Source organism: Eschrichtius robustus, chromosome 15, assembly GCF_028021215.1.
Source record: "Eschrichtius robustus isolate mEscRob2 chromosome 15, mEscRob2.pri, whole genome shotgun sequence".
NCBI lineage: Eukaryota > Metazoa > Chordata > Mammalia > Artiodactyla > Eschrichtiidae > Eschrichtius > Eschrichtius robustus.
This window is the reverse complement of record NC_090838.1, coordinates 35,065,659-35,089,760: the sequence shown is the minus strand read 5'-3', so window position 1 is coordinate 35,089,760 and position 24,102 is coordinate 35,065,659. Positions and strand designations below refer to the sequence as shown.

The 24,102-nt window shown below is 38.2% G+C and overlaps 1 protein-coding gene across 4 annotated transcripts in view; it reads right to left on the bottom strand.

Annotated features, from left to right (window-relative positions):
• Positions 1 to 1,268: 1,268 nt before the first annotated feature.
• EML4 (EMAP like 4) overlaps positions 1,269 to 24,102 on the bottom strand; it is a 159,734-nt gene continuing 136,900 nt past the window's right edge. For 2 of the 4 annotated variants that reach the window (XM_068564013.1, XM_068564014.1), the window contains 6 exons: positions 16,264 to 16,352; positions 14,776 to 14,873; positions 8,470 to 8,557; positions 7,889 to 7,987; positions 4,776 to 4,906; positions 2,246 to 4,087 (listed from right to left, as the gene is read on the bottom strand). In XM_068564013.1, the coding sequence (XP_068420114.1) occupies positions 3,614 to 4,087; positions 4,776 to 4,906; positions 7,889 to 7,987; positions 8,470 to 8,557; positions 14,776 to 14,873; positions 16,264 to 16,352 (979 nt within the window). In that variant the 3' untranslated portion in view covers positions 2,246 to 3,613. The other 2 variants (XM_068564016.1, XM_068564015.1) reach the window with 2 other exon arrangements.

Sequence of the window (24,102 nt, the reverse complement as noted above, 5' to 3'; positions counted from 1 at the left end):
AGGAGTTGCCGCTTTTTACAAAGGGCAGCGCCCTCACCCTCTCCTGAACTGAGGACTGAGATGACATAGGTCCTCTGCTGTTTCCCCGTCTCCTTTCCAAAACTCTCTGAATCTTCACCCACATCTTTTCCTTCTTCCTCCATTTATAAAGAATGTCTTTCTCCTCGTGTAAGTGGAAGAGGCTCCAGCTTTCAAGTTATAACACACGAAGTCCTGGTGTGGCAGTTATCTGGGTAAGTGACAACAGGCCTGCTCCTGAACCTCCCCAGCCCGCCCCTTGCCCACAGGGCAACACGCCCTGTATCACTGCGAGCTGGGGTGTCTGGGGGTGCACTGGCTGCACGGGGACTCCTCCAGCGACAGCTCTGCTCCGCTCCGCCCGAGTCCTGCACACCTGCTCTTCAGCCCGTCTCCTTTGTCCTAAAAACATGTCCTAAACTCTCGTTGTAGTTCCACCTTTAAGCTAGAAACCTAGTTCCTTCTAGAAGTTACACTAACAAACACCTCAATATGTCCAAGATCTAATTCATCATTATTTCCCCATAGAGGTTCCTTTTTTGGATCTCCTTTTTTATTAAGAAGAAAAATCACATTGTTTAGTGGGGTGGTTCTGGTGTCTGTCAGCCGTTTTGTCTCTGAATTCTTGAAAGAGGAATTTCTGCCCCAAGCCAGCCTGTCACAGGTTAGTATATGCGAGTGGCTGTGAACATATATTCATAGACAACAAGGATGAATAAGATGCTGATGAAAACCCCATCATTATTTCCATGACTGTAAAACTGGGAATGTATGGAATACTCTTAGTCTAATGCTTCATCAAGAAAAATTTGTAGCAGCTAATTTTTGGTTGCGGTGTACAGAGGATGTGTCACTAAGCAACACGGGAGAGATGCCGAAAGCGGGACGCTGAGTTCAAGGGCTTCCGGCAGATTACACCGGGGAGGCAGGCAGTGGAGGCGGGTCAGGCAGGTAACCAGGATCACCAGGATTACCTAACGTTAAACACTGGAGAGAGTGTAGACATGAAATAAATTAAAACAAAGCTGTTCCCTATTAAATGGAAGCATAAATCAGAAGTAATTTCCTCTAACATCATGAGATGGTGTCTGTCACTCCGGAATAGCTGTATCCATAGCAGTGGCAGTGGTCAACTGATAAATGTGTCCTTCTGAACCGTCATGTCTTCTGATGATTGGACAGTCACGGACACTAGCAGCATAAATGAAAAAAGACTCAAGACACATTTAGAGAGACAAATGAAACATCTTATTTTATTTTTTAATCTTCAAAATTTTCTGCCATAAGACAGGAATGCATGATAGAAATGGCTCAACATCTTCACATGAAACACTTGGATTCATTTTCATTCACAAGTTTTTCTAAAAACATCTACAATTTCATAATCCCACCCACTTCCAACCATTATCACAGATTTAATTGACTGTTAAACAGTAGTTGCCAGCAATAGAGAGCTGGAACGCTTTCTGCGTATTAGTAGTGTCTTTTGAAACTACCACCCAAGATATCACGAATATAAATTTCATGGTACACAGCAACCCCAAAGGTGACGGATGTCCCCAAATAAACTCCCTGCTCATCATGGAGAGTGGTATCCCCCAGGTACTTAACGAAATGCTTTTTCTTCTCCTAGAATTACTTGTTCATCTCAGTATTTTTCTTGCAGGGTATATAGCACATGCCGACCTGATGATTCAGTCACCACAGCTAATAGGCAAATATATATGCCTGATACTACTGCTGCTCTCTGATAATTATGTACAAACATACTGAAAAATGATGGGTTGCTTGGAGTCTACCTCCCTTCTTTTGAAGAGAACTACTTTGAGGTTTTTTTTTTTTTTGAACAGTTGTAAACAAGAGGAAAGAGAAATACACGGACATATATCTATACACAGAGATAACACACTGAGTATTTTCAATGTGGCGCATATCTTCTTATATAGAGATACACACACAGAGTGAGTGTCTACACTCACCCCTTCACACATACCCACACCCTTACATACAGCATGTGAATACAAATGTTGTGAGTGTCCTTGGGAGTTCACTGAAGTTTGTGTATTACCAAATGATGATGAAATACCTGATTTGTATTACTCCTGAGAAGACAGTAGAAGGGAATGACAGTTCTGATGCACTTTGGAATGGCACAGTCACGTAAACACTTGCATACTTAAGACTTTTGAACTCATCCAAAGTTTCTAAACATGATCTAACCAAAAAAAAAAAAAAAAAAAAAGATATCAAAACATTGCAAGTTAAAAAATAAAAGTCTTTTTATAATCAAAGTATAAACAAATATATAGGAAATGCATATTTGTCAGTAATTATTTTGAAAATAGGAAACACATACTTAAGAAAAACATAATCTGACAAAACTTAAAAAAACTATCCAATGCATAATAGCACATGCACTGCCCCCAAACAGCAGAGGATAGCCACATCAGAATTGCAAGGCTTAAAGCAACTCCACCAGAGAAAAATCACTGTGTGTAGCAGGTCTGTTAAGTATGCAATTTATAAAAAATGCCTGACTATTATTCACACTTATATAAAAAAGAATTTGCAATTTGTTGAGTATTTTATCCCTCAATAATCTGTATAAAAATTACAACTAAACCAGTGAATTTCAAGCACCAATTCAATCATTTAAACTTTATTAATATTTCTGTTATTGAAGGAGCAAATTATGATGAAGGCTAAGCTAAGATTAGCCAAGTTTAATTTTATAGGCGTGCGGTTTCTTCTGTTCACTCACTTGAATGCCAAACAAACATTTGAAAATGTTTAGGCCAGTAAAGGAATCCTTGGAGGAATCCATTATTTCGGAGTATCAATGGTTTAATATACATTAAAAGCTCTTTAACAAACCACTGCTTTCTTAGTTCTAAGATAAAATAGATTTGCGCACAGGAAATTAAGGGACTGTTCCTCACTCTGACTTAGAAAAGGCAGCACCTACATGGTAGACTAACAAGCACATCTGGACATCTGCTGGCTATGTAAGAAAAGGGTGTTATTATTTAAGAAGGCAACACCACTGCTCATGGCACTAATGAAGTTTTTCTTGACTAAAAAATTTCCACTAGACATTTGGGGTGGGAGGGAATCTCAGTAAGAGAAGGTTTTTTTTGGTTTTTGTTTTGTTTTTCTGATTTTCAGCATCAGGAAAAAAAAAAAAAAGTAGCAGTCTGAGCCAGCAGATGAGTAACAGTGTTTGTGATGCCTCTGGTTGTTCCTGAAGAAAACCTGCTCAGATAATGAGGGGTTTATTTAAAATCTATACAACCGCTGTTTTTGTTTCCAGTATTAACATCATACCACTCACGTACACAGTAATTTCTGAGACAGAATTAATGTTTCAGTCTTTTCCTACTATTAAGTTTGGTTAATTTTCAGCACACATCAAACCGAACCTTTAGGTCGACTGCATTTAAGAGACGGAAGATAAGACTATTGAAAACAGATTACGTGGAAACCAAAATCTCCATCAATAGTGATTCTCCATCACTTCTGGCCTGTTATCTGAACTTTATCGCAAGAGCACATCATGCAGTTGAAGGAAAAAGCGAGCCGCACTGAAGTCCTGGCGTTAGGGCAGGGGTGAAGGGTCTCGCTGGTCCCCGGGAAGAGTGCCTGCGCTCCGCCCCTCGCTCATCTCGGGGGCTGGCTCTTCACAAGCAGGCTCACCGAGGTCTTCGCTGCCCCCCTCACTCTGCTCCTCACTGTGGTCTTCGCTGGGCCCCGCAGTCTGCTCCAGGCTGTTCTCCAGAAGCGTGGGAGAACTGCTTATCCTGCTCTCTTCTTCAGCTGTCTCGTTCACGGGCTGGGAAGGAGGTGGTGTGGGAGTATCTGACTGCATGACACTTTCAGTGGAAGAGATGGGGGCTTTGGTGAGCGCGGTATCAGCTACAATCTCATTTTGAGGCAAAGATAACTTTTCCACAAGTTTCCACTGAATGATGCTCATGTCTTTTCCACCAGTTGAAATCAGGTGACTGTCATTATGAGTAAAACTGACATTGGTGACATGGCTGCTGTGGGCACTGTACTTGTGACTGGGAGCCTACATGAAATAAATCAGATAGGAAAATTAAACTCATTCTTCACATGCCTACTTACAGCAATGGAGGTGACTAGGTTAGGGAGATCATTCAGTTTGTGAAACAGGTAATTCAGATCAAAACCACAAGTCATTGACTCTGAGGAATAAAGCTAGCAGTGATTTCCTTTTAATACCTATTTATATGGGAGAAACAAAGTAATTGGACAGCTGTACTTTCAGACTGTAAAAAAAAAATGTCTCTTCTGCATACTTGTTAGAGTTTATTAGTGACTATTCTACTGAGATGGCTAGGGGAGAATTTACTAGGTTGGAAAGATTATACATGATTTAGGAGTCATAATGTTGATCATGTACCAAAAATAAAATATTTTAATATGTTTAGAAGAAATTTAAAACTGCCAAGGTATCAAAATGAAAAAAAAAAAGGACAATAAACAAAAATGAATAAAACACCATCAAGTGGCTTCTCTGTCTTCTCCTTTACCTTAATGAGGAAGGAAAAGACAAGCACTGTCTGCTTGGATGCTTACAGATGGCCCTATTCCCTCCGCCCATGCACTGTAGTATCACAGACAGTAATTAGTAACCCTATGAATATTTTCCCACCACTGACACAATATATCCCCAAACAAAAATTATCCCCAAACAAAAGGCCCTGTAACACTAGTTTTTATTAAGTTGATTTTACCTTTGCTTTGGAGCAGGGATACTGAAACAGATGGACTTTGCAAAAGTCATCAGCAACAGCTATCACCTTTCTATTGTGGGATCGCACCAGTGCATTGATATCTGTCCCATCAGATCCTTCTGGCCAGACACCTTTGATATGGAAACATGGGGGGTGTAGAAAAATTAGCCTGAAAAATACAACTGCCATGCTACGTGTGTTTATTTTAGAATCTTAATTTTCATCCGTGTTCAAACTCTTAGCTGCTAAATTTCCCTTAAAGATTTCTTAGTGGCTTAATACTTCAAATGATGAAATTTTATCCAAAATCTAATAATAAACTGAAATAACCTCAAGATGGAAAATTTAAGACTTAAAACTTTAAGATTCAAAAATACTCACTAGTAACCAGCAGGTGGTGCTAATAAATAATTTTAGTTTCAGCTTGTCTCACCTTGGCAATAAGCTCCTCCTGTTTAAAGTTTCTAGTTGGAGGGGAAATTCTCAGTTATTTCTGTATCAAAGTGCAGAAACAATGCCACAGCACTAATTCTTCAGAGTGGACTCTGTTCCCTTTCAGGCAGGCACTTAAAAAAAAAACCTCATAGAGATTCTTTCTTAATGGAAATGTATAGGCCATCCACTAGTCTATCATGTTATCCATAGGAGTTTCCATAAACTATTACTTATGTCCAAAGATCGACACAGCAAATTTAATTATTCTGAATCATTATGAGGCACTGGTGGTCATGTTCAACATAATTAGCACAAACCTCTACTAGACTAAAAATATACAATATATAACAGTTGAGATGCTGGCCTCCTGTAGTTCAGTACTGCTCTAGAGAACAATTTTTTTTTGGTAAATTCACTAAAGATGAAACACTTCTTGACTGACATCTCTTAATAAGTAAATTAAATATTGTTTGTTTCACTAAAATAACAAGGTAAGTTACTAGCTATTGGCCACTGCTTCAGCTTCACCCAGAATAATGAATTTGTTTATGGACTAGTCAGGGTTATTTTGTTTTAATTTCTTCCAAGCCTGGTAGGCTTCTTCATCTCAGCAGCAGCTGTATTTAGAACAAGTACCCATAATGGATTATTTTTCTAATGCACACAGCATAAAGAAATGTTCAGATCTACCATGAGAGTGGAGGAGAGAGTCCAACTTTTCAGAAGGCAGAGATACACTGTTAAAGGAAAAATACCTAATATTTTGGGAATTGCTTTAGGTACTGGTGCCACATCCATATCCAATATTCTAATTACTGAGTATAACATCTCTTTTTAATCCTAACTTTCTCAGAAGGATTCCTACAGATTGGCAAAGACTGAGAAAACTGTCAAAGGACAGATTTCTAGAAATGTCCAAAACATGAGATTAGGAATGATCTCCACACTTTATCTTTAAATAATGTCTACTAAAAATGTCTTTATATGTCAATAAATGGTACTGGGATAATTGGACACCTACATGCAAAAGAATAACAACTGTTGACAATGATGTGGAAAAACAGAACCCTCATACACTGCTGGTGGCAATGTAAATGGTGCAGCCACTTAGGAAAACAGTCTGGCAGTTCCTCAAAAGGTTAAACACAGAGTTACCATTTGACCCTGCAATTCCACTCCTAGGTATAACCCAAGAGAATGAAAACATGTCTACACGAAAACTGTTCATAGCAGCATTATTTATAATAAAAAGTGGAAACAACCTAAGTGTCCATCAACTGATGATAAACAGAACGTGGTATAGCCATACAAAGGAATGTTATTCAGCCATAAAGTGAAGTACTGATACATGCTACAACATGATGAACCTTGAACATCTTGTGCTAAAGGAAAGAAGTCAGTTTCGATGGATCACATAGTACACGATTCCATTTATATGAACTGTCCTGAATATGCAAATCATTAGAAAAAGAAAGATCAGTGGTTGCTGGGAGGTTGTGGAAGGGGGAGGGAGGGAGTGACTGCTAATGGGCAGAGTTTCTTTCTGGGGTAATGAAAATGTTCTAAAATTAGATAGTGATGACGGGTGCACAATCCTATGAATATGCTAAAACCACCAAATTGTGCACTTTAAATAGGTGAATTATATGGTATGTGAATGGTATCTCAATAAAGCTGTTATTTTGAAAATGCCTTTACAAATTTGAAAGCTTCAATTTTCACTTGGAGGAAAAAACTGTGAAAGGCAATCTATACTATTATGTAAATGCCTTTCCTTTTTAATTGTCTTTCATATTTATTGGGGACCAAAAGTCTGCTGAATTCTGCAGAGAACAAACCTCATATTGGTTCAATCCTAATACATTCAGCTTCTCTGAACTGTGCATTAATAGTGATAACACTGAAGAGTACTAAGTGAGTCAGAAAGACATACTATATGATATCACTTATATGTGGAATCTAAAATATGACACAAATGAACTTATCTATGAAACAGGAGTGAGAGAGTGGCATAGACATATATACACTACCAAATGTAAAATAGCTAGTGGGAAGCAGCCACATAGCACAGGGAGATCAGCTCGGTACTTTGTGACCACCTAGAGGGGCGGGATAGGGAGGGTGGGAGGGAGACGCAAGAGGGAGGAGATCCGGGGATATATGTGTACGTATAGCTGATTCACTTTGTTATACAGCAGAAACTAACACAACATTGTAAAGCAATTATACTCCAAAAAAGATATTTAAAAAAAAATACGCTCTGCATCTTTATTAAAAAAAAAAAAAAACAAAAAAACAGAATCAGGGACATAGAGAACAGACTGGTGGTTGCCAAGGGGGAGGAGGGTGGGGGAGGGTTGGATTGGGAGTTTGGGGTTAGCAGATGCAAACTGGTATATACAGAATGGATAAACTACAAGGTCCTATAGCACAGGGAACTATATTCAATGTCCTGTGATAAACCATAATGGAAAAGAATATGAAAAAGTATGTATATGTATGTATAACTGAATCACTTTGCTGTACAGCAGAAATTAACACAACATCGTAATTCAACTATACTTCAATAAAAAATAAATTGAAAAAAACACATGTAGACTATTTTTCATTTAGAAATTTAAGTATTATACATAAAAACACCACAAATCGCCTTTTCCCATCAAGTGCAATGTCCTTACCGAAGACTTGAAAGCCTAGCACACAGGTGTATGTCGTCCAATCGATGTCCTTACAATCTGATCGATTCCTGATTAGTTTGCAGCCATTTGGAATGTCCCCTTTAAATTTAGAAACAGGAAGTATAATCATAGTGCTTGTGTACAAATGTATTTGAAAATGCACCTTGACTCAAACTAGCCACGTTTACTTGTATTTATAATCCATACACTGAAAATATTAAGACACACTTGAAAAGGAAGTGTTTAACACGGTTTATAGAACTATAAACTGTTTCCCACTGAAGTTGTTTTTTCTTTAAAAAGCATAAATGCCCATGCATTGTACTCCTTCCTGCCTCCAGGAAAAGCTGTTAAATACAGAACCATTCAGAGCAGGATCAGTCCCCCTGAATAATTTCTCATGACATTTAAGTGAACTCATTACTGTGAGATTCTCATTCCTTAGCCAGCTCCGAGTGGCACATGCTTCTTCAGGTCAGAGGGGCCAGCGTGCAGTAGCTGCGCAATTCAGATGCCACGCAGCCTGCTCTTTACTGCCCCTGACGGGCACATCTCAGCCGTATGTGAGCATTCATACTTACAGTACAGGATCTCATAGTCTCCCGAGTTAGACATTATGTACTTGTTGTCTGGAGACCAGTCAAGGTGTGTGATATAGCTGGAATGTCCCTAGGAAGGAACACATCAACTATTAGAAAGCATTTAGAGTTCTGAATGATAAATAGTCTCATAGTAGCCAGTCCTGTCTTCTGAGTAGCCATTCACTGGGAATTCCTGAAGTAGAGAGAGCAGTACCACGGCCTCTGGAACTGAACAGGGCTCAGAACAGGTCTTTGGTTCTTTTTCACACTATCTTGTTGGGAGCTAGAACTGTGGAACTAAAGAGATCTGACCACAGTGGAAACGGTAAGCACTTGGAACGTGAGAGTATCCTGCTGGTCTCTCCATTTTGATACCAGCACCAAGTACTACCTGTGCTACACTTCCAAGAAAGACAGTCTCTTAAAAGACACTGAAACAGATACCACAACCTCAGGCCTTATTTCAAGTCACTAGTGTCCCTAATTAGAGTGACTTCCTTTGTGATAATGAAGTATTGGTTCCATGTTGTGTACAAAAAGAGTACAGTTTTCCTGGGCTGCTTCTTCAGTACCCATGGCACATGGAGGTCTCCTAAAAAAACTCCTATCTCCAAAGAATATTTTTGGGGAAAAGTTACCCAACATCACACTCCCTCCAAACAGCTGGATCCAATAATCATCTGACTCCTTAAACAAGAGGACAGTGATCTTTTTCTGCTTAGGTTTTACTAACACCGGGAATTCAAACAAAAAATTACCAAATGCCATATTTTGTTGGCTTCACATGTAAGCATTTGATTATTTCCAATAAACTACTGCAGATAAATCACACAGGTCTTACAGTTTACACCAAAGCTGACAGAGCCTCAAAAATCACTTTTATCTCCTGCACTCTGTATTAAAACATTTAATTTCAATTGTACTTTTTGAATTACTAGCTTTCTGCTCACATGTTTTTATTTTTAAAGTTAATAAATTCAGAATACCTTAGGTATAGTTTTCAATGATTTTCACAAAGTATTTTAATCACTCCAGTAGCCTTCTGAAGTCAAATGACATATTCTAAAACCTCTCTGGAGCTATATCTCCACCAAAGTGCTGCATGGCAAATACCCACATTTATACATTTAAATGAATTTAAATTATGTGAATTTGAGACCCTGTAAAACTTCCTGAAGTCACTGGAGATTAGCTGGGTATGTCAGCAAACAGGTTGGGAGTCACTTGCTAGGCATGTGGAAGACCTCCCAACTTAACAAGAAATCAATTTCAATGCCAGAAAGACACATGTGGTTCTTGGGTATTTTCTGAATATGGCAGGAGGGTGGGGTTCACACAGATCTTTTTCATAGTGTTCATGGATCTGATGCCTGGCTCTGGAATCTAGAGAAGCCAGGCTTCTAAGATAAGAAAACTGGTGCTACATGAATGAAGGATTTAACCAGATTAATCATGGCAAAGTGTTTGAATCTTTGTGAAAAGACTTTAATAGCATTATTTAGAAAAGCATCAAAAGCAATGTATGGATACATAACATTGATGTAATTCGTATCTGTGTTGGACACAACATATTTAGATGGTAAATCAATATAAAGTATTCTCAAAAAGAACTCGAGTAGGAAAAGCCCCCAAATTTAGCAAAGACCTTGGGGGAAGTTATCAATTTATATTGGAATACAAAGTGAGTATTTTTTCGCTGATATGGAGTCCAATAAATAAGCAAAGAAAAGATTAGATGCAACTGTCTGTCGGGAGTCTATGGTGCTGCCTTCCCAGAACCACCTCAGAGTGTCCTTGTCTCACCCAACTCTTAGGCCACGAAGGGTACATACAAGACTTGGGGGAAAACACCCTCAAACGTCACCCCACAGGCACAGACACAGTTGGGAGCAAAAAGTACACCTCGCTGAACAGAAACAGGAGAGTACTCTTAAGCTGGTACTTTCATCACTGCCTTTAAGCAGCTGAATGGTGTAACCACAATAACAATCACAAGTGATGGTGCCTAAGAATAACTCTGGAAAAATAAGAAATATCTCAGCTGAATCTTTGTTAATCACATGGAAGGTCATCATGTGCCTCAGTGGTTTGCAACCGTGGCTGTATATTAATATTACCTGAGGAGTTTTCAAACAAGTACCGAGGCCTTGAGTTAGGGCACTAACTTTTTTCCTAAGTAGGTATCCGGGTGTCCCCTCACCCTCTAGGGCAGTGACATCCAATGGACCTTTCTGCAGTGATGAAAATGTGTATCTGCACAGTCCAATGCAGAAGTAACTAGCCACCTGCGGCTTCTGAGTACTCAAAATGTGGCCAGTGCTCCCAGGAAACTGAATTGTATTTAATTTCGTAAACAAAGTTGTGGTTAGTAGCTGTGATGCTGGACAATGCAGGCTGAGAAGAGTCCATTGTCTCTCTACTGATTTGAAATACCTTTTATTATCTAGTAAATTTCCATATAAACAGAGATTTGTTTTTGGACTCTCTTGTCTGTTCCATTAGTCTATCTGCCTATTCCCAGCCAACTGTGATAGTTCGTGGTATGAGGAAAATTTCAGATGAACTTTAGAACCATTTTATCAAGCTCATAAACATTGTGCTGAAAATTTAAGTAAGTGCATCAAATTTAGAGAATAGTTTGTAGAGAACAGACATGTTTATGAAGTCTTTTCTTCTAGAAATATGTTATGTCTATTTTTTCATTTCTTAGTTTGTGTTTCAGCCATGTTTCACATAGCTTCCTGTGCTTTTCTTGCTAGGTCTATTCTCAAAGCATCTACAGTTTTTTGTTACTACTGCAATTAGGATTTTTTTCCCATCACATTTTTGACGTGCTTTGCTGGTGTGAGAGAAAGCTGACCTTTAGAGTGTAGACTGTAGAGTGTAGCCTACCCAATCCGATCTTTAGACTGTAGATCTGTAGAGCATAGTTTATCCATTCCACATTCTCTTAAGTGCCCAGCTAAAACACTGTTATTTCCTAATCTCTTTTGCAGCTATGGGTGGCAGAAGTCACTGAGTGGGGCTTCCAGGAAAACTTTAAAAATCGACTTAGGAGGAAGAGTGTCTTTTTCCCCCTTGCTCTGTCCCCCTAGAACTAGGACGGGATGACTGGAATTCCAGCAGCACCTTATTGAGGATGATGGAGTAGCAAGAAAGAAGGACCCGGAGTCCCTGATGACTTCTTTTAAATGGGAACACATCCCTCATTTGTTGAAGCCACCAAGTATTGCAATATAATTCCTAACTGTTATGGTAATATTGAAATACCTACTGCATTAGTTTTATGGGTAATTTTCTTGGAGATTTCTAGGTAGACAGTTTTAAAAGTCTTTTACTCTTCTCTTCTTTATATATATTTTCATTCACCAAAATCCTGGCCAAAAAACACTTATTTTACCAGCACTTCTTGCCTATTCTAACAGACTTTGTAATGCTTTTTAGTATACCACTGCAACTTCATTACACTCCATCTCCTGGGCTAAGATCTTTGAGTAGCAGTGTTAAAAAGTATACAGGAATTGGAGTCAAACACAAAGCTATGACGCTGGCACTCAGGGACAGTTTCAACTGCTTGGTTACACTTTATTAGAGGGACACTTCCTAAAGTTCTAAGCCCAGTATGTTTCTGAAGCTATAGGGTCACTTAAATGTTAACTAGTAACAGGAAATATTGGAAACAAAATAGAAAACAGCATTTGTATCTGGAACTCTGAGAGTAGGTCCAGTTGCCACATTTTAATCTTTACAACAATCCTATAAAAGTAGGAACTATTATAATCTCCAGTTTTAAGATAATAAAATTAAGACTCAGAGAAGTTAATTAACTTGCCTAAAGTTGCAAACTAGTAAGCAGCAGAGCCAGCATTAACCCAGTTTTGTCTGTCCTGTATCATAGCAGACAACAGATAAAAGGAGTTAATATGAGACTATAAGACCAGCTGGTGGAAGCAGACAGCAAGGAGAAGTGAGAGCTGGAAGCAAAGCACAGAACAGAAGATAATTAGAAAAGCAGAGTAGCTGAGCCTTTCATTACAGCCGCAAAGAGTACTATAAGCTTTAACAGTTCCTGAAGATATTTCATAATAATACTTCATATGCTCTAAAGATAAAAGCTGCCTAACTGGAGAAGGCAAAGTGTCATGAAATTGATAAACTTGGCAATTCTCAACACTTCCAAGGTCGTCTCATTATCCAGTGTCCAACACTGCTCTTTCCTTTCTGCATCAGTTGCTGTACTCTAAAAGCACAGTACACTGATATACACATTGAAAACTCTGAGGCCTTTTTGTATCTTGGGAAGTCTGCTCTACTAAGAGTTAGGAGAACAGGGTTCAGGCCCCAGATCTGCCACTATGTCAAGATGTGACCAAGGACAAGCCATTTATCTTCTCTGAAACTCAGTCTCTTCATCCGTACAATGAGAGCTGAGCTAAGTTAAGTGCTATAGTGCGACCTGTAAAATTTTATGATTCCACAAGATTAAATTATATTTGATAATGCTCTGTTTATTAAGACATGGACTTTTTAAAAAGGTTGGGGTAAAAAATAATTAAGAAAAATTTGGTGCCTGGTAGGGTAAACTTAAGTAATCTGAAAATTCCTTTCAGTGGAATATTTCATTTGATCATGCTGTACAATGAGGCACTATTATACTACTATTCCCAAATATTAAGATAATAAATCAATTAAAAGATGTATTTAAATAAATTAATGGATACTGATTCATAATTTTTGTCAAAGTAAATAAAAATATTTTGGATAAATTATAAAACTATAAGGTTGCTTGTAGATCAGTTTATAGGCTGGTTTTAGCACATGGTACAAAATACACCACCCCCCCCCCAAAAAAAAGCAAAAAGCAAATAAACAAAAAAAAAGCAGTAAGTCTCTTCTCTGAATAGAAAATGGCCTGGGTTTTACTTATGTATATACTTTTAAAAATTCATTCTTTTATTCATTCCCCTAAAACTCTTTTGTGATAAAAACTGTTAAAGGGGGATTTCCCTGGTGGTCCAGTGGTTAAGAATCCATCTTCCAATGCTGGGGATGCTGGTTCAATCCCTGGTAGGGGAACTAAGAACTTACATGCTGCAGGGCAACTGAGCCCACGTGCCACAACTACAGAGCCCGTGTGCCGCAACTACAGAGCCCATGTGCCACAACTAGAGAGAAGCCTGCACACCACAACTAGAGAGAAGCCTGTGTACCGCAACTAGAGAGAAGCCCGCACACTGCAACCAAGACCCGACGCAGCCAAAAAAAATAAAATAAATAAATAAATATTTTTTAAAAAAAGACTGTTAAAGGATCTGTGCCACTAATTCATCAAGTAATTTGCTAATCCTAAATTGACTGGTAATATAGATACCAAACTACCTCATTTTCTGTAAATTCATAGTTAACATATACTGAGCACTCCTTACTTGCCAAGCACTATTGTAAGTATTTTATATGCCTTAACTTGTTTTAATCCAGTGAAGTAGAAAGTACTACTATCTTCACTTTACAGATGAGAAGACTGAAGTAGAAGGTTTAAATAACTTGCCCAAGGTCACATTTGTGGGTGGTGAAACAAGAGTTAAAATCCAGGTAGTCTGATCCCAAGTTTATGCCCTTAACCACTATGCTATACCTCCTGCCTTTCTCATCCTGTTATCAGCTTGAATGTGTACTTTTTCAGGACAATGAGCAAATCTTATGTATATCCCCAGTGCCTAGAACATTACCCTAGTTAGCAGACTGCCTGCCATAAGATAAGTACTCACTATGTCTAGAATTGAATCTAATCTTCATCTTAAAATGATAAACTAATCAATCAGAAATGCAGTAAATTAAAGGAAATATGCTTCTATTAATTCTCTTAATACAGACAAATCTCCATATAAATTATGTTTAGTGCTAGAGAGGTCACCTAGGAAATTGCGGAGTGTCAAGGATGGGCAGGATCATGGGACACTGAGATTAAAATGTTAGAGATACCCTTCCATTTCTGACTCACTCCATTTTAAAAAAGCGTTATTTTCTAAGGATTTCCTAAGGAAATAGCTTTGATTTAAGAAACTGCATTAAAACTAGTAGTCAGAGAGAGAGAGGTAACAATATTAAACTCTCATCAAAGGAGAAACCTTTCTAGAGCATACAGGGAACTGCAAGATTCTACTGTCAGGTAATTTCAGTTTCAAAGATAGAGATTAAATTTTAAATCTGCGAAGTTTAAAGGTGATACATCAATGTAAACATTTAACTCTCTTTTTACAGACGTAAAATTTTCCAACAATTTTATAGATTTACTTCACTACTTACAGTGCACTTTCCATGTCTGCTGTACTTTCTTCCATTTTCTGAGACTACATAGAGGTAAATAAAGTTGTCATGAGATCCCACAGCCAGGAAGGTGCCATCTGGAATGAAACAGGAAAAAATGTTGATTATAGAAATACATCGATAGGTTTATTTACTGTCACTTTACTGGACCTACACCAAATGATATTTTACAAATGTTGTTAAATCTCATCAACTTAACTATTCTTCGGTGTTTAATGAATGACTCCTTCCATCACTAAACATACTTGAAAACCAAATGGTCATCTGGTTGAGTACACAATCCCTTCTTGGAAATGCTCACGGGTCTTGGACTCTTCCCTTAGTCTCATCTCCTCCTAGTTAGCGACAGACTGGCCCTAGGGAGGTTAACCTACTTTTATGGGTCTAAGTATACAGTATTCATATGGCAAGCTGAGTGTACAATTGCTCATTTCAGCTGAGGACATATGATCTCTCCAACTACAGGGTCCATTCTCTTGGGAAAGGACCATGTTCTCTCACAAAGGACCACTGTACTCACCACGTAACAGATGGTCAATAAAGTCCATTTGATCTTTGGGTTTTAAATGCTACATCTGCAGTAGTTATTTGCTATTACAGCATTGAAAAAAGCCAAACCAAGACAGAAAACCTTTTCTGCTTCAAGACAACTCTTGCCAAGCTTACAGCTTGAAGCAAATACTTTTCCTTCCTTGTTCAACACAGAGAATAGCATTCTGAGCTTCCTCTGAAATGACTTAGAAGAAATCAAAAAGATCATTTGGACTCCACACTGATCCAACAACTACTGGAATATATTTTTGAATATAAGAAAATGTCACTCGAACTAACTCCAGGGAAGAATTATGTGGCTCAAAACCATATTAATAGCAGGAAAAAGGAACCAACTACCATGGAAACTTAATTAACGTTTTGAATAAAGTATGAAAAGAAGTAGCTAAACGAATTGATCAAATTCATCAGTTGCTGAGTATTTTATCTAATTAACAGACCAATCATTACTATGTAACCAGTAAAAATCAAACTAGATTTTAAAGCACTTGAAGGGCCTATAAAATTTGTATATTTTGAATATTATTATAATTTATTTTCTATTATCTTATATACAAAGAAAAGGTTGCTAAATAGATTAACATTCAGCCTAATACAGTACCTATTCAAAGTTCTAAGTATTTGTAGTTCCAAAAAAATGGGATTTGATTGCACTGTATTCTGTTTTCAATTGCAAATGCAGTTGTAACAGTTTGTTCTAAATTTATGTTTGCTTGATGATTTAGAATGTTGTTTAACTTTAGCAGATCTTTTGCTGTTTCCTGCAGCAGAATTTAATCTAATGTTGGGGGAAACATATTCAATACTTAACAACTCCAGAAAGTAGAGAAAAAAGTAGTCAGCTTTACTGGAAGTGAAAGTATGCAATTACAGAGAAATGCTGTAAATGCCAGGAGTGAGAGTAAATCTGCCTACCTAATGAGTAGCGCATCACAGAGAGCTGTTCATTCCCGTCTGTGTGGATAGAAACTAGATCTCTGGTTTCTGCATCCAGAACAAACCACCTGTTAAGAAGTAAAAAATCAAAAATTTTCTCAGATATTATTAGCATTTATAGAAAAAAAAAAAGGTTGCTGACTTTTTCTTCCTTTTAATAAAGAAATTCTAATAACGCCCTTAAGCTGGACATGTTTCCCTTTTCTAACGAAGGACGAGTGCAAAATGTTGCGAGATACAATATAAATATACTTATACGGGCCTAGGCATGTTCTCATTTCTATTTAGGTATTCACTGAATGCCAATAGTGTCTCTTTGCGAGGCACTGTCCAAATAGAAAATGACAGGATTATCAGTGTTCTTGAAGATTACACTAGAGCCAGGAAAAAGGAAATGAGCCAATTAAAACAAAGAACGATTAAGTGCCAATCTCAACGATGGTGACTACATATAGCAGAAGAACTCACAGAAGGGAAATGAATAGCAGACAGAGAAAAACCTTTAGGGAGGATGTAGAATATGAGTTGAGCTGAATGTTGAGGGAAAGAAGTAGAGGCAGTTGAGGCAGGAGGAGTGACAGCTGCACTGCCATGGAGGTGGGAAGGAGCACGGACAGTATGATGGTGGGAGGGAAAGGCAGAGGGCCATTCATTTGGTGAGAGTTCAAAGGGACCAGCAGGGGGCACTCCTCCTCTCCAGTACCCCCAACACCTGCACATGCAAGCTCTAAGTTCTTTGAAAAACAGTTCTTCATTCACATTTACAGGAAAAGTCAAAATGTAAAAAGCTTCTTGACAGGTAAAACAATGACTTAAATCCAACTACAGAATAAGTGACTCTTATCAGACCCTGTTCTAAGAGCACCTGAAGGAAGAGATGGTGCTTCAGAAGAGTAGGGTGAGATACTGGGTACAAAGCAAAGACTGGGAATTAAGGAAGGACAACTAAAGGATAGATAAGGGAGAGGAGTGCAGGTTATGGACAGCACACGCAGTTAGTTGGAGGAGTCTGGAGGTGAGCACTGCCTGGCTCAGATCAGGCACTAAAATAAACATTTATAGAACGTACAAATGAACAAATAGAAGATAAGTCTCGAACGTGACAAATGCAAAGGTTTAGCAAGAATTACGTGGCAGCAGTGCAGTGTGTAGGAAGAAGTGGTTGGGGTGGCAGGAATGGAACAAGAGTAGAAAAATAAAATCACTCTTAATCTCATGGAACTGGATGGGACAAAAGAGCAGCAAGCTTTGTTTCTAATTATTCAGATGGGAAAAATTCCACCACTAAATTCAGTAACAGCAATCATAACAACAGTTCCTTTTAATTTTGAAGCTTTATAACTAATATCTGGACAGAGACCACTATCCCTTCAGATAAAAAGAAGTATTAGGGCTTCCCTGGTGGCGCAGTGGTTAAGAATCCACCTGCCAATGCAGGGGACACGGGTTCGAGCCCTGGTCGGGGAAGATCCCACATGCCGCAGAGCAACTAAGTCCACGAGCCACAACTACTGGCCTGCGCAATACAACTACTGAAGCCCGTGCACCTAGAGCCCGTGCTCCGCAACAAGAGAAGCCACTGCAATGAGAAGCCTGCACACCACAATGAAGAGTAGCCCCCGCTCGCTGCAATGAAGACCCAACACAGCCAAAAATAAATAAATAAATTTAAAAAAAAAGAAATTTTAGGAGACAGTAAAGGGCTTAAAAGAATTTTTTAAAAAAAGAATATTTAGTGATGTTGCTTAACATGCCTTCGTATATTCAAGGTAGAAGATAAAAAACTAAAGGATCCCGACTCTTTACCTATCACTGAAATCTCTTTCTAATTAAACATGTTCGTGAATGAATTAGTAATTTGTGAGTTATGGGTTGAAACTTCTACATAGCTAACCTAATTCATAAATTCTTTTACTCGGGTAAGAGAAATAGCTTCTATCTGTGAATACCTGAGTTTATTAAAAGCCAATCAGGGCTTCCCTGGTGGCACAGTGGTTAACAATCCGCCTGCCAATGCAGGGGACACGGGTTCGAGCCCTGGTCTGGGAAGATCCCACATGCCGCGGAGCAACTAGGCCCGTGAGCCACAACTACTGAGCCTGCGCATCTGGAGCCTGTGCTCCGCAACAAGAGAGGCCACGATGGTGAGAGGCCCGCACACCGCGATGAAGAGTGGCCCCCACTTCCCCACTTGCCACAACTAGAGGAAGCCCTCGCACAGAAATGAAGACCCAACACAGTAATTAATAAATAAATAAATAAATAAATATGTATATATATAAATATGTATATATATAAATATAAATATAAATATATATATATATCCAGGAGAAATATTTTAAAAAAAAAAAAAGCCAATCAGCAGGTAACTGGCACTTTGAAGCCCTGCGCTGAATGTTTGATCATTTCCACTTCAAAAGGTGCATAAAGAACATATCTTATTGCAACTGGACAGCACCCACAGATCATAGGTTTCTTCTGAGAATGTAATTCATTAATCAATTTCTATGGCTGCCACCATGGAACTCCTAGAGCCAAGAAATGCCAAAGCTGATGCCAAGTGAACCACCTTTTCAGAGTAAGGGAACAAAATATTCCAACGTGGAGTGAAAAGACATACCTAAAGAACACTGAGACACAGCACCGCTCTGTAGGTATGAGGTTTCAAGTTTTTAATGAGTTTATAGAAACTTTACTATACTTTCTTAGGCATTTAAAATTACCAATTTTTATTTTGGAGAAGCCTCAACTGATACTGTCTATTTCCAGTTCAGTTTAATCTTCCTAGGGAAACTGCAAACAATTTTATCTCTTTGAAAACTCCCTTTAAAAGTAATAAAAAAGGGAATTCCCTGGAGGTCCAGTGGTTAGGACTCTGTGCTTCCACTGCAGGGGGCACGGGTTCAATCCCTGGTTGGGGAACTAAGATCCTGCACACTGCACAGTCAGCCAAAAAAAAAAAAAAAGTAATGAAAAAACCCAGAATGTCTGTTGGTATAATATGTAGAAACCTAAAACTCTGAGTCATTTACTGGTTAGAGATGGCAGCTCTCAAAAAAGAAAAAAAAAAAAAACCAACAACAAAACCCTACCTACTTTTTCTATTTCTTTAATTACATATCAGAGATTAATTCTTCCACTTTTGGCAAGTAATTTTTAGTAATAATAACTTTGCTGTTAAAAGTATACAACTTCCATATGGATCCCCAGCAATAATTTTAAAGCTCCCACCCTTTTCACTGCATGAATTACGTTCTACCTTGAGAAAAGACTTTCTGGCTCAGGACCTCTATCCTTAACAGAAGTATGGAGAGGATAACAAATCCTTTAGCAAAGGGAATTTTCTAGAAATAAGTATTAAGTTTTCACTGTGCTCAATTGCATTCTCATTCTAGTCTAGAGTATATACATTGAAACCAAGCTTCTGCTTTAAGGTAATTTGGAATCATTATGGGGCTCTATAGGGCCTAAAGGACTTAAAGAATCTTTCTAAATGTAACTGCTCAGCATCAGAGATGGGAAATCTTCGGCCATATATTTAACCTAATCTGACTTGTGAGTCAAGTACCCACACACAGTACCACCATTAACTAGATGACTTTTTAAAAAAGACACTTACTGATTTCTTTAGTGGCAAAAAGAGAATCATAAGATTTCAGAGCTGGAAAGTATCATACTTTACAGTCCCTAAATGAATATATATGTGTTCATAATATGAGTTAAAAAATATTCATCATAATATAAAGTGTATCCTCTGGGTGGCAGGTTTGTAACTTTTTCCCAACTGCTTTTATGAAGCTTCTCCTTATAAGAATAGGCATGTGGCTCTTATAATCGGAAAAACATAAAGTCAAAACCAGGGGAAAGAAAAGCCCAATTCAACCCTCTTATTTTACAAATAAGAACACTGAAATCCCATGATGTCAAAACACTTGGCCAGTCATCAACCAACTAGTTAGTGGCAGAGCCGGGATAAAGCTTCTAGCCCTTGTGCTTTTCACTACATCACACCAGGGAAGGGTGTGATCCCATGGAAAGTGCTCTCTCTGCCTGAGATACACTAACATTCAGGATCTAGAGAAGAAAGAAGTCAGCAAAGGGGGCAGAACTGGCGTTTATAACCCAACCGGGGAGACGGAGTGAGCTCATAAATTGGTAAATAGTTTAAAGTAAAATGAATGACACAAGTTAAGGCTTATGAGGTTTCAGAGCAGGGAGTAATCACTGAGGATGTGGGTGGTCTTGGATTTCATCACATCAAATGTGGCAAGGAGAGGTGGGACATAAACAGGTGGAGAGGGATAGGTAAGAAACTACAAAAAGGGCTGAGGTGTATCTGAAGGACAACGACTTAACCATTCTCGCTGGAATGGTGAGGGGAAAGATTTTTAATGGGCTTTAAAGGCCAGGCTAAACAAGTTTGGATTCCACTGTTTAGCAATCAACAGGCCTTTAGGAACGTTCTAGTCCAGTTAGCTCATAGTTTCTTGTGTTTGCTCAATCCATTCCTCCTGCTTGATATAAGCTCCTAACTTTTTCACTGCCTCTTCGAAATCTCAGAACTCCATCAAGGCAGGACCAATCCCATCTCCTCTGTGAAGTGTTCTCTGACCACTCAGGCTCACAGTAATTTCTCTGTTGATCTTCAAGCATTACTGCCTGTTTATGCAAGTAATACTAAACTACTGATATGACATGCTCTGTATCTTTTTATGTAGTATCTAATTAGGTTATAAGCTACTTGGGGTAGGGACCATGTCTTATATAATATTTCTTTGTGCCACTCACTGCATCTAGTGCTTTACAACTTGTAAGAGCACAGAGTGACTCCGAACTGCAATTATAACAAGGCAGAACTCAGGGAGATTCATGCTGATAGAGTTCAAAGACACTGTACACCCTGGGAAATGAGCTCAGGAGTACTGATGGGCCAAGTTCAGCACCATCAAATTACAGAGGGAAACAAGCTATTCTTTTCTAATTAGAAGTTTTCTCTTTTAATTATGTCTAAGAATAAAGTCTCAGCTAGTGCTAATATGTCTTCGACATCTCCCTTTTGAGCTAAAGGAGCATTTCTTACACTCAGAACCTTTCTAGTCAACAGTAGAATTTGATAACAGTACTTCAGCTACATTGCTGGTTTGCCAAGGTTACAGTCATCATCAAAACTAACCTTTAAAAATTGCATAAAAAATTCAAAAAAAAATGATGAGTGGAGCTGGATCACTTAAGTCTCTCCAGGTCTAACGTTCTGTGATTCCACATCGAAAACTAAATCAAATTTTTTACCTTCCTGCCCACCAGGTGCATTTTCCCAGCTTGCTCTTCCTTGTCAAAGCTGTCACTATAAATCAGAAACTTTGGGGGTCTCTTTTGAAGTCACCTCTCTCAGTCTGCCCTCTCCCCTTTCCATTCCAATATAGTTATATATAGTATGTTTTATATACTGACTCAAGTCCACGGATTTCTTTCTTTGAAACAATTTGAACTTTAATCTTTGCTTTTTATTCTCCCTACCATCATTTCAAGTCTATTGACTTCCCTAACTCTGGGTGTCTCACCTCCATTTACCAGCCTATAAAATATGACTATGGCAAAAACTCCTTTCTTAAATAGTGTATGGTGGTTTAGAAATAGAAATGGGTCCAACCAGGAAAAGAGTAAAGTTCTGTGCAAACTGCTTGGGGAATTTTGTCTGAGCTGACACCTGACATCCTGATGGGATGGCAAATATATTTGTGGTTTCTCTAAGGCCTGCAAGTGATATAAAGATTAAGTGCCTTTTGAGAAACTAGTTTAAAAAAAAGGAAGGGAGGGACTTCCCTAGTGGCGCAGTGGTTGAGAATCTGCCTGCCAATGCAGGGGACACGGGTTCAATCCCTGGTCCAGGAAGATCCCACATGCCACGGGGCAACTAAGCCCGTGTGCCACAACTACTGAGCCTGCGCTCTAGAGCCCGCATGCCACAGCTACTGAAGCCCGTGCTCCACAGTAAGAGAAGCCAAAGCAATGAGAAGCCCACGTTCCGCAACAAAGAGTAGCCCCCGCTCGCCTCAACTAGGGGAAGCCAATGTGCAGCAACAAGGACCCAATGCAGCCAAAAAACAAATAAATAAATTTAAAAAAATAAAAATAAATATTTATTAAAAAAAGGAAGGGAAAGGATGATTAATTGGGGTCTTGGAAAAATCAAGCAGAATGTATTTTACCAATAATTCAGAGATTATAAACTTTCAAATTCATAACGGTTCAGGTTCACATGTATTGTGAGCTTCATGAAGAACTTTAAATTCCATCAAGAAACACAAATTTAAAAAAATTGGAGAATGTTATATTTGAAAATGTGTGGTATGCCTAAGTGCAATTTATTAATTAAATGGCTTATATAGTCAGTGGTTCAACAAACCTAAAATTTTGATAACTAATGATTAACAATTACCAGTGTATACTAATTTTTATCCATTTGTATGCTTTAAGGCTTCATTTCGGTTTAGGAGGTATCAGGTCTTATTTAAAGCCTTACTGAAGTGCCAGTATCATCACCCTGGCAAAACCAAAGACATCACAAGAAAACTACAGACCAATGTACCTCAACAATATAGATGAAAAAAATCTTCAACAAAATACTAACACACTGAATCCAGTAATATATAAAAAGAATTATATGCCATGACCAAGTAGGATTTATGTCTGGAACACAAGGTTGATTAGACATTTGAAAATCAATTAATGTAATGCTCCATATTAATAAAGGACAAAAACCATGTTATTTCAATAGACTGGAAAAGGCAGCTGAAAAACCCAACACTCTTTCACGATTAAAAATTCTCAACAACAGAAAGAAAATTCGTCAATAGGATAAAGGGCATCTATGAAAAACCCACAACTAACATTATACTTAATGGTGAAAGGCTGAATGCTTTCCCTCTAAAATAGAGAACAAGATCGGGATGACCACTCTTGCCATTTCTATTCAATATTATACTGGAGGTTCTAGTCAGGACAATTAGGCAAGAAAAAGAAAAAACAATTCAGACTGGAAAGGAAGAAAACGATATTGCAGATTACATGATCTTGTATGCAGAAAATCCTGAGGAATCCACTAAAAAAACCATTACTAAGAAAATAGGTCAGCAAAGGTGCAAGATAAAAGATCAATATATAAAAGGTAGTTGTATTTACATATACCAGCAATGAATATTCTGAAAATGAAAATGAGAAAGCAATTTCATTTAAAATGGCACCAAAAAAATGAAATACTTAGGTGTAATTTAACAAATGTGCAAATTTGTACCCTAAAAACATCTTTGAAAAAAACTGAAGACCTAAATAAATGTAAAACATCTCCTGTTCATAAACTGGAAGGCTTAAACTGTTAAAATAGTGACATTCCCAAATTGATCTATAAAGAGAAAAAACAATCCTTATCAAAATGCCAGCTGGCTTCTTTGTAGAAATTGACATGTTGATCTTAAAATTCATGTAGAATTCGAGGGATCCTGAATAGCCAAAACCTCCTTGAAAAAGAACAAAGTTGGAGGACTCACATTTCCCGATTTCAAAACGTACTGCAAAGCTATAATAATCAAGACTGTGGTACTGGCATAGGATGGACAGAGAGATCAATGGAATATAACTGAGAGTCCAGATAGAAACCTGTATGTTTATGGTCAATTGATTTTTGACAAGGGTGTCAATACGATTCACTGCAGAAAGAAAAGTCTTTTCAACAAATAGTGTTGTAACAACTGGATATCCACGTGCAAAAGAATGACGCTGGATATCTATACAAAGATTAGCTCACATCATATACAAAGA